At 38.3% G+C, this 17,267-nt stretch overlaps 1 protein-coding gene across 6 annotated transcripts in view; it reads right to left on the bottom strand.

Moving 5' to 3' along the window:
• Positions 1-1,683: 1,683 nt before the first annotated feature.
• ACOX3 (acyl-CoA oxidase 3, pristanoyl) overlaps positions 1,684-17,267 on the bottom strand; it is a 41,666-nt gene continuing 26,082 nt past the window's right edge. For 5 of the 6 annotated variants that reach the window (XM_075420432.1, XM_075420428.1, XM_075420430.1 and 2 more), the window contains 6 exons: positions 16,650-16,763; positions 14,898-15,013; positions 12,114-12,288; positions 11,572-11,639; positions 10,803-10,889; positions 1,684-7,154 (listed from right to left, as the gene is read on the bottom strand). In XM_075420432.1, coding sequence (XP_075276547.1) covers positions 7,035-7,154; positions 10,803-10,889; positions 11,572-11,639; positions 12,114-12,288; positions 14,898-15,013; positions 16,650-16,763 — 680 coding nt within the window. In that variant the 3' untranslated portion in view covers positions 1,684-7,034. The remainder of the gene's footprint in view (positions 7,155-10,802; positions 10,890-11,571; positions 11,640-12,113; positions 12,289-14,897; positions 15,014-16,649; positions 16,764-17,267) is intronic. The other variant, XR_012763964.1, reaches the window with a different exon arrangement.

The following is a 17,267-nucleotide window of genomic DNA, read 5'->3' as shown; positions in this document are numbered from 1 at the left end:
TGGTTAGCGAAACAGGCTGGTTTAAACTTATTAAGCGTTTCAGACTATGCAGTATCTCAAGTCTCATTTCACCTGTATTTACCAGTCCATCAATTCTGCTCATTTTCATAAAAGAGATTTTACAATAACTTCCAGCTCACTGAGGAAAATAATAAGCAGTGGCAGGCCTAGGATTATCCTTAATAATATCCCTAAACCACATGCAATGATTTCTCCACTGATGACTTTCTGAGATCTTGTCAGTCAGGAAGTTCCCAACCATTTAAAGTCTGTTTTACTGATAGATAGAACGCTGATTTTTTTACTCACAGTGTCATGTAGCACTGACTATGGTGTCTCAGACGTAAATGTGTACATTGCATGTCACATCTATTCAAAAAACAGAGTTTCACAATACCTGGGAGCGCCTCCAAGAATGAAATCAGGTTTGTCTGAAAAAGTCTATTTTCTATAAAATTTCTGATTGGTATTTATTGTATTACTATATGGTAATTACTTTATTAGTTGAATCCTCCTTCAGATTTTCCATTATTTTGCTTGTGATGATAGAATCATGTTCACCACTTCTTTGTGTTTTTAAAATTTTGATACAATATCCAGCAAACTCTATTCTGGTGGAATTTCTTTGATACACTTAAATGTAACAGAAATGAATATTAGTAGGCCAATGATCTTCCTAGTCAAGTCTTTACAGTCTTTTGTTGCCAGTTATACGGGTCTACTGATTTTAAAGATTTTACCACAGTATGTGATGCTTAACATCCTCCTGGGTTACTAAGGGGCTGGAAAGTCTTTCGTCACATCCTGGTGATAAAAGCACATAAATACAGTGCAGAACCACTTGTTGAGTACTTTTTTCCTCATTATAAACAATTTTACCACCACAGCTCGTTTTTTTTCTCTAGGGGATGATGTCTGCCTATAAACTCTTGTTTTGGTTGTTACATTTTACAAAAATAACATATTACATTGTTCAAAGAGGTTTTATTCTGGGGCAATGGTTGTCCATTGCTTACGTACAGGCTGCCCCAGGAGACCTCGTGGAGGTGGTAGGGCCAGTGCAATATAAGCTGTAGGGCACACTGGCAGTAGGGTTGCTTTTCTCTGGATGCCTTCCAAGATGTCCTGGACCATGGATCACCCATTGAAAGCTTGAGGCACACCTCTGTCACAGTCACAGGTCTGACTAAACTACAGCTCCATACTGGTCCTTCCATGGGCTGTTTTCCAACTCCTGGTTACCCCTCCGTGGCAAATACACTGCAAGAAATTGCGCTTCTAAACCAAATTGTCATGAATTGAGGAATCTTCTCTGTCAAAGAACTTACAGTTTAAAAATATTCCTTGCATAAAAGGAACAATAACAATGGATGCTTTATGATTTGGCAAAAAAAGGTACAGAGAAGGTGACAGGCAAGTGAAATGAGTTGGGGCGGGCACTCTGCAGGAGGAGGGAAGAACATGGAGCAACCTGGTCTGGTGGAAGGTGTCCCTGCCCATGGCAGGGGGGTTGGAACACGATGATCTTTAAGGTCCCTTACAACCCAGACCATCCTATGATTCCACTGGCAGATAAAGGCAGCTATTGCCCACTCAGCAGATGCTGTATACTAAAGTTGACCATAGTTCCCAAACAAAAATATAAAAAATGTGTAAATTTGCTTCAGGAAATCCACTGGGAATTGTTCTAGCCACACACTTGCCGTTCTATTCTTTGACAAACACAGTGAAGAAAATCCTGATAGAAACTGCATTTATTCAAGAGAAATTCTGTGGGAATGTTGGACAAATGCAACAAGACTGCAAAAATTTGGTAAAGAAAAAAGGCAAGGTAGTCAGCAGAACTGTTGCTCTCAGCAAAAACTGCATTCATCTCCCTTTCTGCCTCTGAAAGGAAACGATGTGAAACATTCTGCTTGTATTTGATAAACCTGTGACTCGACTTCCTTGGAGAAGACTGAAGCTTTACACTTCTGTTCCCACTGACAGTGCTGTGGGCAGCCTGCTGTGATCACAGCCGACCTTCCCTGGGCTGGATCTGTCTGTCTCAGATTATGCTATCACATGGATGTCTCACGCAGCGAGCTCCCCTCCGCCGATGGTGCTCCTCAGGCCAGTGAACCGAGCTCAGATGGCCTGGAGCCTTACTCCGATCTCAGGCTAATGAGAACAGGGAATAACAAAACATTGCTGAGGCCCGTGAAGGTACAGCGCTACGAGAGGAAACAGAGGCCTCCCTGATGTTCCTCTGGTTGCCTCTGAGGGACAGACCAGTCATACTGACAGCATGTGCTAGTGTTAAATCACCAGTCTGGTTTGAAAACACTTTAAGTCAGTAAAGAAAATACATGCATAAAGGCAAACAGAAGAGGAACTTGGTACCCTGCAGAACGCATGATAAATCATTTATTACAGTGGGAAAGAGGCTTTCAGACAGAAATGGCAGCGCATGAGTCTACTAATCTCTGCAGAAAACAAGCACCTATGGGAAACCTGTACCCACAGAACTGCAGCTGTAACGATGGTCGGCCTTCCATCTGGCTTCCTAAGCGCTTCTCCCGACACCACAGCTCCTGCAAAGGATGATGTGAAATATTCACGTATTTATCTTGCCACATCAGCAAGGGAGGTGTGTGCATTCAGTGTCCTAATGCACGTGAACAATTTGTTTTTTTCCTGATAGAAAAGAGCTTTTTTGCTTTAACTGAGTCACATCAGCAGCAATATCATATCACAGCGGAAACCAGGCGGAAATGCCCTCCAGCAGGCAGGTGGTTTGACACAGTCCAAGAGAAGGCAAATGCCACTACCCAGGAGACAAGCCACCGTGGGCACAGGGGAAGCGGCACATCGGGGCTCTTCCAGGCCTACTTGGATTCAACTTTCTGGTGATGGATTTATCTGCCTTCATGTGTCAGCCTGGAAGGACAGATTCCCATGGCCACATTGTTTTGGATTGAAGCTATTTGACAGCCTTTGACCCAGCTCTCCAACCAAGTTAAGATGACACATCCAACTTTATTTGGCATTTGAACTGGGAGGCAAATGACTTTTGTGTTCTGCCAGAAGCCTCGCTTATTTAATGTCCTGTAAAGAGGAACAAACTGCATATAATAATGACATCTTGTGGCAGCTGCTGAATTATTGCCCTATGACTTAGTAGAGAATTGGATGCTAAATTTCAGGACATCTTTCTCCCTCCATGCTGCAGCTCTGTAAGGTTACACTTACAGTTTCTGCTGCTCTGAGAAGCTAGGTGTAGAAGACCTCTAGAACCTTTGGTTTATTGTTGACTTTGGAGGAAAAGGACATTGTGCTCATTTGATTATGCAGGCCTGGCTTAACAAACAGGACAGAAACTCATAGTGGTATCTGATTAAAGAATGATTATCCAGATATTCACACAGAAAATATTAACAATTATTGAGTGCAGAGTGGCTCTGGCCCATAGAATGAGCTTGCCTTTGCTGCGCCATGGCTTTGTGCTGGATGTGAGAGTAAACGGCAACAGCCTCTGCGGCAGCATATAGAGCTCAACAGCTGCTGAACACCTGCACGGAGCTTGCAAATGGTCTTGGTGAGCAGACACCATCACCCCGCGGCTGGGGTACACAGATGTGGGGTGTTACAGAGAGCAAATCCCCAAGGCCTCACGGGACCCCTGCTTCGCTTTTCCTTGCTTCAGCTCTGGTGCTCGGGTGTCTAACTCCCGCCACGAGCTGTGTGGATATCCAAGGATCCCAAGAAGCTCTCAGCTCAGTGCAAGCTCTGTGACAGTTCATATCAGTGTCCATAATTGTGACATTTTACCGAGTATCGCATTCTGCCTGCCCGTAATCATGCTCTTGCTGATGCATCCCCTGCAGCGCTTGCTCTAGTCAAAGTTAGCAGCTTTTCAGAGCAAACAGCACACTTTCCTGCCAGTTTGCAGAGTCCTTATCAGCACGGAGGGGCTTGGCTTTTACCAGGGAGTTTGGATGTTGACTAATGATAATTAATAAGCTTAGCAGGAACAGCTTAGGGATATGTTTCTACAGAGGTGTCTGTTTATCCTGTCATGTGTTTGGCGGGTATCTCTGGGGCTCACTGGGCCTTCAGCTCTGTTCTGCTAGACACAGCTGATTTCTCAGGATTTTTTTTTGGATGCAGGTAGCTTGAGCTACACGCCAAACACCTTTGTTTTTTCTTTGGGACTACAAAGGCCTCATAAACAGACTTAGAGTTTATATGCAGGATTTATATACAGCTTTGTTTCCCAGCTGTGAGGAAGGAGGCAGGAGAAAAGACCACATCACTTATGAAGAGCTCAGAGGTGATGGTGAAATCACATGGGTGTCAGACAGTGAAATAATGCTGCTGATCAACTGGATAGTACAGAATGTGGAGTGACAGATCAATGCTACTTGTCTCTGCATCTTATGTAGCAGGCCATCTCTTCCCCATTTGCCTTTTTCACTGTCAGAGATCCTGGTGTTCATACTGGATATGGGCCATAATGCGCGCTGCCTCCTTCCTTCAGGTCTGCACAAATGCAAGCAGTACACACTTGCTGGATTCCCTAGAGATACAGAAAATAGATGAAGATAATCATGAGACTTCACAATTCCATAATATCTAATGATAGGTACTTAGCTGTATTGATCTGTTGTTTGGTTTTTTTCCATGGGATGATGCCACCTATGGGACATTATTAAAAGAGGCAAAACAGTTCAAAGTGAAGCAATACTTAATACTGTTTTTTTTTCAGCAAAGAAGGCTAAACTTTTGACCGTTTCATATAGTTCAATAGCTAAACAAAGAGCTTCTATTGGGACATCCTGAATTATGGAACCTCATTAGAAGAGAAGAAAGAATAGAGGTAGAAAAAACACTGGCAACACTGACTCTCTCTGACAAAGAAGATGAAGCTCATAAAAAAAATACAGGTAATGTTTAACTAGTTAGTTTATATCTATTTTTCCAATGGGACTATAAACAACCGTTTCAGCATTTTGGCATTTTTGTTTGCTTGTTGGGTTTTTTTTACCAAAGTGTGTTGAGGGTGATCACCTTTAACTGACCTTGAACTTATGGTGGCACAATTATTAATATTTAAAATCAAAGAGATCTGGCTAAAAAGTTATCTTTACTTAAAGAAAAATCCTTTTGACTAAAAGCTAGCAGTCTGTGATTGTTTCCAACTTCCCACTTCCACGCTAAGACAACATGGGGTGTGCCACTACTGCAGGCTCCACCAAGAGCCATCTCTTCATACTATCATGTTATTTACGGTCTGATTCCTTAGAATTGTGGCAGTTAGCAAACTACCTAAGGAGCCCATGCCTCCAGGACTGCATATGTGGCTTTGTTGACATTGAAATTATTGCTTTACCTCTTTTTTTCTTTTTTTCTGAAACAGTACGTAGGTTGGGTCCCTCTCTGCAAACAGTTGGCTGCGAACTGAGGAGCAGAGCAAGAGATGCTCTCTGAAAGTTCTCTCACTATGATCATAGTTAATAAAACTTCTGTCTGGCCTATCCTAAATGGTACTTGTGTGATTACACACCTCTCTGACAAACTGCTCTTAAAAATAAATAAAAAAAATTAAAAAAAAAATCTGTTTTATAAATAAATGTACTTTGAGGTACTCCAAGAAGTCTTGTTAACACTGGCCTTTCAATACATTCTCCAGCCATGAAATGTTTCCTGCGCTCTGTCAGATTTAGATGGAATCAAAGAAGCCTCTACAGCACTGCTGTGTCACATTGTGGCAGTCTGTAGACATATAAACTTCCATATATCAACACTGCAACAAAAGACAAAATTGTAAAACCCCATAAGGACAAGGGGCTGATTCTGCTCAAGCAGAATTCAACACTCAAGTACTGAAATTACATTTAATCAAGAGGCCAAGCCGTAATTCATCCCCAATCAGCCAGAAATAATACTGAATTTTTTAACTTACAAAATAATCTCTTTGGCTCGATAGGATTGCTCACAACACTACACTAAGGGCAACAGGAATTATGTTTTAACAGCACTTCAGTTCATAGATACAATAAAGGAAAAATGAACTTGTTTTTCACAGCATATCTAAAACATAAAATATTCTGAGTTTTCAAAGCTTTGTGTCTCTTCCATTTGTGAATAAAAATATTTGATAGTTAATATAGCTAAAAGAGAAACATCCTAATATGCTCAATAATGCCTACCACTTTCGTATGTTCTTGTAAGACCATATTTATAATAATTCGAGTATATTCTGACCTAAAACATAGATGCAGTTTCTATGTGGGTCAGTGTATCTGAGGCTTGATAATGGTTTTGCAGTACTGAAAAATGTGATAAGCAACAAAGAACATACATCAGACTTACAGGTTTGCATTATCATACTTTTTTAAAAAAAAAGATGTATAAATGAGTCATTTTCAATTAATTTTATCTACAGAGTTACAGGCAATTCAAAGACAGATTTTCTGAAGTCCCAATCCTCTCCTGCATTGAAAGAGCAATCAAGTAGTTTAACAGAGGCATACGAAGTAAATCAGAATAGCTTCACAGACTTCAAAGAGGCTGTCGGAAATGATTCCCATCCCTTAATACAGGTTCATCACCGTTGGTGTTCTTCATGTCTTTTTTCCTTTTTCTTCAAATTTTCTTTTATTTTGCTTTTGTTCATCTTACTTATAATCCCTGGTGGGAAATTTTTTAAAATTATTTAACTTCTATAATATGACAGTAAAGTCAAGAGACTGATTGCAACATTTCTTTCATGGAAACTTTGCAAAGCAGTGATCATAATGAATCTTCATTTTTTGGTATTTAATTGAGTAAATATGAATAGCGTGCAGATGTGTGGCTCTTGCTCCTGTCATTATTATGTTAACAGTCTCTGGGACTGAGTTGGACTTGATTTCAAAGTTATTTTAAAGCTTGGCAGTTCTCTATGAAAATCTCTTTCATTTTCAGTGTTTGACATGCAGTCCTATTTCCTCCTGATGTTTGAAATATGGTATCCATCTCAGGCCCATCCAGCCTCTTACAAGTTGTTTAGTTTATAATCTTGACCTCAGCCTGCCCGTAACGGGTTTATTAACACAAAATTCTGCCCACCATGAAGGTCTGTTCAGAGCTTTGCTGCCTTGAAGGATCTCTGCCCACATATTTTTATATAACTGCAAAATAATAATAAAAAGGGATTAATTCATATAGAAAACAGAGCAAAGAAAACTTCTAAATTATCTAACTTCTTGGTTGAAATGAGATTGTGATTGAATTTCCAGGTAACAAGTGTGAATAACTATGTACAGGCAAGAATAACCACAAAGATAATGCACAAAATTTCAAAGTACTGTAAACAGCAGGTATCTGTGTGAATCATTTAGACCATCCTCGGCATAAAAGCAAGAAACCAGTAAGCTTTATAGTTTTTTGTTTTCAACTTGATATGAGTTGTATTATCAAAGGTAGAAATTTCAAAACAAGGTTACATTAAGCTAATCTTTGTTCTGTCAAAACCTGAAGGCTGTGTCTGAAAGCACTCATGCATGTCTGTTTTTACCTTCATTTCAACACATTTCTGGAAACACATAATTTCTCTCCCAGATGTCAACTCTTCAATCGAAGCATAAGAAATTCCTCTCTCATAAGCACACCATTAATTCATCATCTTCATCAATTTGTAATTTTATGTGGAATGGTTAAAAAAAAGTACATGGGAAGTATATTCTGCAAAAGTATAACTTTAGCAATATTCAGAAGTTCATAATTAACTGAAGCTTAAATCTTTAAACAACCTTATAGAACGATAAGGAAAGGAAGGCCATATTTTCTGCAGTAAGTTGGAGCACAGTATAATACAGTATTAATATAGTATAAAAGCAGTCAGTGATGTAAAGTGAAAAGTCTTTCTTGGCTTGGCCCAGCCCTATATATCTGTGATGATCTAAATAAATATTGAAATATAATATATTTAATATTAAGTACATTTTTACTTTGTTTACATGGGCTAGTGTTAACTATTTATTGCATTCCAAGTTTGATTTATTATTATCTAAGATTTTTTAATTAATCTTGAAATAAATGTGGTGGTAACTTCACATACTTAAACTGAGATTGTCAAAGCTTCTATGGGGAAATGACATCCACACTATGAAAGCTTCTTTTGAAGAGAATCTGAATTCTTATTTAGTTCTTCAAGCTACCCATAACAAATTTGAAAACTTTTCTTCAGCTCTGATTGTGTTCTATGGCTCATGGTGCAAGGCACTCCACTGCAGTACAACACAGGTTATCCTGAATTAAATTCATTTTCCTGTTATGCTTGGATAATCTATTCTTTCCATACTGTAATATTTACTCAAATGTTTGAATCGTTTTTTAGAAGTTGCAAAGATAACAATGAATAGAGAATTAAATATAGACAGCCAGGAGACAAGGAGCTTTATTAAGTATTTTCTCTGAGTGAGGGATTGGCAGCCTTTTTCAAATTTTATTTGAAAATATTTACACAAGTCGAAAACCACAGACTTAGAGGCAGTTCAGAAAACCTTCCTGAATTCTGCAGAACATGGGTTGGACATCATTGCTTGAAATTGTTTTCTCCATATGACTTAATGAATTTACAAAAACTTTTACCAAATATTTAGGACACGAGGAAGTCAGTAGTGTTTAGAGTCCTATTTATGTCTCACATATTATATTCCTACTATTAATCTCTAATATTAATTCCTAATATTAACAAGACTCTGTGGCTTCTGTATTTGTGTGAGCTAAGAGCTAGCCAAAGAGGAGCTAGCCAGATCCACTACCTGACAGCTTGATTAGCTGCTGATAAGAAATCTTCAATTGACTGCTAGAAAGGGGGTAGTATTCTAGGAACGGATCACCATGTACTTGCACCATATTTTATATTCCTGCCTATACCATCTGCTCACAGCTTCTGTTAGAGACAGAACAATGGGTGAAAATAGGGTTTTGGGCAATACAGATATTCTTAACGTTCTTACAGATGAAGTTCCTTCTCTTAGAGCTACCTCTGGAGCTTCCCTCCCATGATCTCTTTTATTAATTTAATCCTCAAAAAATCTACAGAGAGGGAAATAAAGTTTCCAGTGATGATTATAGTCCTGTTGTTTAGATGGCTGGATACCTAAAGCTAGCCTCTCCTTCTTTATTTGTAGACACAGCGTTACCAAAGTAATCATTCTGTTAGGTCAGTGCCTGGTTAGAAACAATCTGGGCTGCCTTCTGTATTGCTTGATCACCATGGGAACGATGGACAACTTCAGACACGAAGACACAGACAGAGAATATTGAAAAGCATTGTGTACACTTGACTCAGCAATCCTGTCAAACTTCCTGGCAGCCTCCCCAAGCTCCAGTGATTCTCTACAAGGTCTGTCCACACTAAACCAAACCACTATACTGTGACACCAGTCTCTACATAACAGCTAGCCCGCAGCTTGGACCTGCTGAGTAGGGTTGGACGGTAAGCAAGAAATTTGGTTTGCTGAGACTTTGGAATGAAATACAGGTCTTTAAATACATCAATGAAAAAAAAGCAGAGAAGGACCATAACCTAGTATAGCCAAATCCATGGTGCACTCACATCCTGAATCCCGCTTGTAGGTCTAGCTATGACACCTCAGACAGGATATGGTAGAACCAGGAAATACACAGAGAAGGAAAACAAGGCCTGTCAGAGGAATGAAAAGGCCTCCACAGACAGTTAATGTATACGGACTGGGACTAGGAAGCACTTTTTCACAATACTTCTAATAAAATTCTGGAAATTACTGTGTCATGAAAGCCAAAAGACAGCCGACTTTGAAAATGGATGAGAAAAATGAATGGAGGATAGATACATCTGTGGGTACTAAACAGAATGATACAAATACAACCTATGGCTTGAGATATCTCTTGAACCACCAACTGCCAACAGCTGAGACACCAGCGAAAGAACACCTTGATATTTCACCTGTTTCATACAGTGTTCTCCTTAGCCACTGTCAATTATAGAGTATTCTGTGAACTGGATCCAGTGTGCCCATAGTTAAGCTCTTGATTCAACTCTTGCTTTGTGTAATTTAGACTACACAAAAAAATATCTCTCAGCCATAACAAAGATGGATTATATATTCATTAAAGCAAGGAGAGGTGCTAACAAAACAGCATTCTTCACGTCTCTATTAAGATTACTGAGATCCCTTGGGTAATGCTGTACTTTGCACTGGTTACTACAAGGTACTCTGTCATATCCTAGAATTCTCACTGGATAAACAGAATTCTCAAAGAACTGTGCAATTCCTGATAAGATATTTAACTGGAACAAGTTTTAAATTTTCCTTTCTCTTGTTAAGATAAAAATTTTACGAAGAATTAAAAGAAAATAATTTCCACACTATTTATATGCACATCATGCAAACTGGGTACAATGTGAACACCAATAATGGCAGCAAAAAGTCCCAGGAAGAGAAGAAATACACCTTACTATCTCTCCAAGGTATTAAGCTATATACTAAAGATGTGTTACTCCTTAAGGAATCTTAGAAGATAGTATAATTTATTTTTTTGTGGTTCAGTAGCACAGATGCACACAAAAGCAAACTAGGGCTGTACTAGTATGAGTTTCCCATTGAAGCCTGCCTCCAGAAAATGCAAATTGTCATTTTCTGCTGACACCAGTTTAACTCCACCTACCACTGAAAAAGTGTCTTCCTTTTCCTTTGTATCTATGAAGTGTCTTGAATATGTTATGGCTATTTACAGGCAATACCCTTCTTAATGACTAAACTTACAAATTTTAAAATGGGTTTTCTTACCTCTCCACTACCTTTCCCAATGGGAGAGTTGAGAATAAAGTCAGGAGGAGCAAAGACATCAACCAGGGCAACTGCATCATCTTTCAACTGTTTAAAACCAAAAGACATAGATTTGGCAACTTCTGTAATTGGCAACTTCTGTAATTGTCTATGGCTACCTGTGAACTACAGAGCAGCATAAAGATTATTTTCATAAAGTACCAGCTACTGGTAATTTCAGAGAAACCCACAATAAAGAGTCTAGATTTATTCTGGGTTTTTCCTCCAAAGGTAATTGACAAAAAAGATTGTATTTTCAATGTTTTCCTCCTTTGCTTATGGTTTTTAAAAAACATTTTAACCAAGATGGTACTGTTTACGCACATAAAACCACATATTTTTTAACTTTGAAAACATAACATCCAGATTCTTTTTTGACATTTTGCTTACCTGTGAAGAATATACTCCAGTTTGAAAAAAAATTAATGAGCTAACACAACAATGAAATAAATAGAATTGGACTGCAGTATTTCACTGGCTTTCCAATGAAGAACGCAAGGCCACAAAAGACAGTGTTATTTAGTAAGATCTATTGTTTCTCATTTTTTGGTAAATAAACTAGGACTAGATTCAGGGTCAATGAGTTACTACACTTTAGAGAAAGTTACTCAGAAACTATTAATGTAACATCCTGCTAATTTACCCTTTTAAGTATAGAATAACAGATACATCTCTTTTTTAGTATTTGTACGTTATTATTTAATCACAACAAACCATATTGAAGACTTACCCTGTAGCAGAGCTCCAGAATAGCATTCTGAATAAATCTACCAGCTTGTTCACCTGAAGCATAGCCACCTGCAAATACATTCACAAACAAGCTCATACCAGTTAAGATTACACTGATTCAATCCTTTTCCAGAAGAGTTTATTAGTTCAGTATTCAAGAGACTAAATAGATGCTCCTGTGTAAGTGGATTATTTGTCTTTCATTCATGAGTTGACTATAAAACTGTTAATCTAAAGCATTTGGAGCCGTCTACGTTAACAAACTACACTACAGCACCTTGCTGCCTATTCCCTAACCTCTGCCCCAAGCACTGGACCACAGCAAAACTTGTAAGCCCTCCATCTCTGAGCTGAGAGAGTCTTTTGGGTCAATTTGTTGCTCTAGATTCCTGCTCCTGAAAATTTTGTCCAGAATGATTGTTTTATATTACACAGACTATAAGCAAATGGTGTAATTTAAATCCTAATTAGGATTCCTTCCCCCCACCAAGTCAGGATTTTTATAAAGTGACATGCACAGTATATTCAGGGAGCTGATCTCACCTTGATAGAGCACAGCCAGATGTTTACTTAAAGACCAGAGTCCATACAGAGCACTGAGATTCTTAAGCACTGGCTGCAGAGTAGATGGTATGCTGGGATCATGAGTGTAGTCATGGTATCTTTGTAAGACTGTTTGTTCAATAAAAGCAATGGCTAATGATTGACAGTAGTACACCTTAGGAAACAGAAAAGAAGGAGACACTGAGTAACAAAATAAAAGCAATCAATCCTCAGCTGGTGCAAAATGGCTTTGCTCTGGTGAAGTTAGTGGAGATTTGTTGATTTAGACCTGCTGATCTAGCTTGAGATTAAAGAAATTCTAAGAAGAAACTCTAAGAGGAAACTCCTTCTACAATATCTTTGCAAAGGTTAGTCATGAAATGTCTCATGAAATGCCTCTCAGAAATAAGTTACTAATTTTCCACTGTGTTCCAGTTTGGGTACTCTCTTATACCAATCCAAAGGAAGCACAGATTGTATGCCTGTTACCTGTGTAATTTGGCAGTTGCACCCAGACTGTATGGATCAAGTAGTTATACCAGAGAGAAGACAATCCTAAATCAGCTTTGCTGACTTCAGGATCATTAATAAACCCATATAACTCTAAGAAGATAAAGGTAGTTTTACATTTATTTAATATTATGCAGAGTTTTATAAAGAGGATAAAATCTCCAAAGCGGTTCATACTGAAAACTTACTACAGTCCCTTCAAATAATAAATAAAAAATCTGATCATGTTAGCATGAGTGGATTCTGTTTATGGATTGCAATAGATTGCAGTTTGTTTTTGAAGAACTATCCAACTAATCCTTGCCAACTATCTGATCAGAGATCAGATTCACCAGTTACTGTTAATACGGAATATAAAACCTTACGTGATTGTACTCACAGAGGAACACTTCTCTACTTTTAGATAACTTCACCTTTACTGTATCATGGCATATGTCCTAACATGAAATAGACTGCTGACTGAAAACATTCTAGCTGGTGAACAGCAGGGGAAAATGAAACCATTGTTGTTGTGGCTGATTTGTTGCAATGCTGTAAATAGGTATTTGGTTTTAGCCCATTTGTTCAGTGTATTTATTTTTTTTTAATTTAGCACTAGTTGATTAGTTTTTCTTTTTTCTTTTAAATACTTGCATCATCCTTGTATTTAAATCCACTGTGGCATTTAAAACCAAAGATCCCTATTCCTCCCTTGATAACTGTTCAGTGGCATACTTAGGCTTAAGCTCAGATAAAAGCAGAACTGAAAAATACACATCTATTCTCTGCAGGTGTTGGGGAGGACTTCCCCCTTACTAGAGGGACTTTCTTAGATATGAATGTCAATTCCTTAGTCAGAATGAAATAAGTCTTCGCATCGCAAATGAAGCACTAAGAATTCCCTATTCTTCTCCCCTATAATTCTATTTCCTTCTTTACCTTTGCTTGCACTTCTGTATTGTTTCTATCAAGCTATCCCCAAACCAAAATAACCTAGGGAGAGGCTAGGAATCTCTTCCAGATTTCCCATAGCAAGAAAAAATATTATATATTAGTCAGCCCCTGGGCTGACAGAAAAAGGCTTCTTCATGCCCAGAAAATTTTAAATCAAATATGTACACGTCTTTAAAGCACAGCTTGTAAATCATTTTCAGATGTTTTTGAGGCATGCCATTTAAAATAAAAAATCCTGCTGTCCAAAAGATGAATGGTAGGGAGAAAAGAAAACCTAATGACCTAAGGTATATCAATGCCTACCTTGAAAGCAGTTGTGTGCCTAAGTATCTTTAAATTTTAGCGCATTTGAACATAAAAGAGAAAAGAACCTGCACGCTTCTGAGCAAACCATTCTTTCTAACACAATGGCCCCGGCACCAGCCTCCCAAGAGGTGGCCAATTGACAGGCAATCAGACTTGAATTTCTCACAAATCGCATCCTGAATTTGACTCTGAAGAGTCTCTCTAATGAGCTGCTTCTAGGATAAAACCAGGAAAGATTTCCTCCATTCTACCACAGTTTCACACAGACCACCCCCTGCTGAAGCCAGGGTGGCTCTTTCTAGGCGCAGAGTTGAATATTCCTTCCTGACGATTTTTAGTGAGCTTTGCAGATAAGTTGAATGACACTGGTCATCTTCAGGGAACAGATGTCTCCCCTCCGTGACAAATGACAAGTGTTCTTTCCTTGGATGTAAGCCAGTTTTTCTTTTGGAGGTAATGGAAAAATTTGGGGAGCTCGGGGATACACACAAAAATTTGGAGTTAAGCCATTCCTAGCCATTAAAACTCACTAATGAGAGAGTGGATCTGCTATATGTAGATTGTCAATGTTTCCTTTTCAAGTTCCAATGCTGTCAGTCTGATATCTTTCATGAATACTTTGCACTATAGAAATGAGAGATGGAAAAGACCTATTAGGTCATCTAGTTTACCTACCTGCCAGAGCAAGATTCTTTCCTATGGTATGTATTTGGCCACAAGAACAGATGGAGATGCAATAATCAGATGCTGCAGTAGATTTAATAGTAGTAGATTTAGTCTTCAGACGTTGTGCTATCAAAATTCCTGACATCACCCAGCACATGCCTGCAACTTTTCTGAAGGGAAATATATCCTGGAAGACTTCTGCTGATTGTAACTGTCCTCCTGCTATCATGTTCAATACAATGAACGTGGACAGGTATTATATTTTATTAGTTATTTGACTTGCTGCTTTATGTGTGAGGAAATTTTACTTCATGACACAAACTTGGATGAAAATAAGTAAATAAAATAAGAAAGCCAAGTAAGTATTACCTGACAGTTGTTTTTTGCCTCAAAATCACTTCGCCCAGACTGCTTCTCCTTGCTCAGCTTTAGGTCACTTTCTCGGAGCAGGTAGCAAACCAGCCATTTATATGCTGCTAAAGGAACTGTGAAAAAGAGAAAAACAAAATTCTGAACATTCACATTTATAATGCGAGAAGTCACATGCAGATTCTATTGCAGTCTCGGTTTTTGTTACCTAAGATGAAAAGTGAAAGTGTTAATTAATCAATCTATTAATACGCCACTTTGCCCATTACTGTAGATGCAATAAATAACATCCGGGTAAGATCGTAACTGTACAGTGAAGGCATGCCATGCCTGACCACACCCTAGTTCAGACTGACCCCAAGCTAAAAGACAAGGCATATCCACAGCTCAGTGTAGACTTCTGACTCGATCAATTTTTTTTAGCTTGTTATTTTCTTCCCATATTAGGACTCAGGTCTGCAAGATACTCAGTCTCTTCTGAGAACACAAGAACAGAAGACAGTCCACATTTCGTGGAAGCACATGACTTCTAACATTTCAAAGGTGGCTGAATGTAATCACATTTGAATTACCCGCTTGGTACATAAGTACATTATATTTTTAGAGCAGCCTGGAACTATTAAGGAAAAAAGTACTTCAGCATAAAGTCCTTGTATGAATCCTGCTTGCTTGTGTCTTCGCGTAAGATTTAATGTAGCACATTATTTAGGCAATCGTGAGTAAAAAATTTAGGCACCTAAATTAACAGTCCAGTTTCTAACAGAACGGAACAATAGACAGATTCAGGTATTTTTAAAACTATAATCTGGATCAGTAGGTATTACAAGAAAGGAGAGAACACTTGCTTATGTATCAGTTTCTGCACTGGTGGATTTCACAAGTTGTAGACATATAGCAAAGAAGAAAGTATGCAGTTGTTTTGAACCAGTCTTTTTCTTATAAGCCTTTATATTATGAATTTATTCAGATTCTACCCCATAGCTATTATGATACTATCTCACTTGGTACTATTCATCACTATCCAAAGTTCAGCTTTACTGCAATTATTTGAGCACTGAAGTGGTTACTGAATTCTAGGAATCAACTTGATTGCTCCTTACATACTAAGACTGGAGTTTCTTCTGCCAGTGTTCTCAGTTTCACAGATTCACTTTTGCTCAATGCCATGTCACTATCTCAATATCTCCTCATTTCTTTGTTAAATTTTGCCTCCAAGCACCAATCTGGGCTCACAGTGATACACAAGTGGGAATGGCATGTAATGTCATACTTGATTTGATTATAGCAGAGTAAGTCAGGAAAACTGCAGGGAATTTTCTTTCACCATTATTCATTTTTCCCTATGAGATCAAAAGCAGACACAGTTAAAGCCTTTTCAATGTATTTCTAAATCACTTGTATGGTTCTCTAAATTAAGATATTTTAGTGATATAAGGTAGTGGCAATCAATGCCTCTTAAAACAGTGTCAGTTGAAAACAATACAGTGGCAAAAACCTAGATCAAAAATGCTCTTTTAGAGGAACAAAAATCTCATGCCATCCTCCATTCCAGAACTGAGGCTAGGGACCTATGTTGAAATGCAAACTCTGTTCTTAGTAAATTGAAATGGATATAATACAAAGAGAGTCAGCAAATTAGTAATATGACAAATATCTAATAAGTAGCAGAGTTTGAATCTGAGATCTCTGGATCCTTTCCTCTGGAAAGGAATTTAAGATTCTAGAATCAGTTTAACAGCAGCAAAAGGCTACCTGAAGAGTCCATGCAATCTTCAACACTAATGGCTGTGAATTTCCAGCCAACAATACGATGGTAGTCTTGCAAAAAGTTTATTGTTCCAAAAGGGGATTCAAAAGGAGTTTTATCTGAAATACCAAGGAAAATAGAAATTATTTGTGAGAAAAGAAATCAGACTGTTTGGAACTAAAAGCCTATGACAAAGCCATGCATACACTTGATAGGCCAGAGGAATTAGGCCAGAATATTTATTTTATTACGCCCTAGTCCAGCCAAATGAGGACTGGTGGACAAGTGCTCAAAAACTCGACATCGCTGCCTATAAGCCCCATAAGATTCAACTCCTATTGCTGAGTTTTCCAGTTCTGTAAGATGCTGGTGAAACTCACTGTTAGAAAATTGAAACAAAATCATTCACCCAGAAAATTACAAAATGTACTGATGGATATTGCTACCAAGTTAAGCAATAGGAACTGTTTTAGGTACAATAAGCAATGGGTACCCAGATTTACAATGAATTTAGTAGTAGTTCCACTGAATTAAACTGCACTTCTCAGGGAGTAAGATACTACTTAACCTGATTAGGGATGCCAAAACATCCAGCTAGCTTCCCCAAGACTTAGGAGAAAGAA

This window comes from Opisthocomus hoazin, chromosome 5, assembly GCF_030867145.1.
Source record: "Opisthocomus hoazin isolate bOpiHoa1 chromosome 5, bOpiHoa1.hap1, whole genome shotgun sequence".
In the NCBI taxonomy this organism is placed as follows: Eukaryota; Metazoa; Chordata; class Aves; order Opisthocomiformes; family Opisthocomidae; genus Opisthocomus; species Opisthocomus hoazin.
The sequence above is the reverse complement of the archived record's forward strand: the minus strand, read 5'-3'. Positions and strand labels throughout refer to the sequence as shown.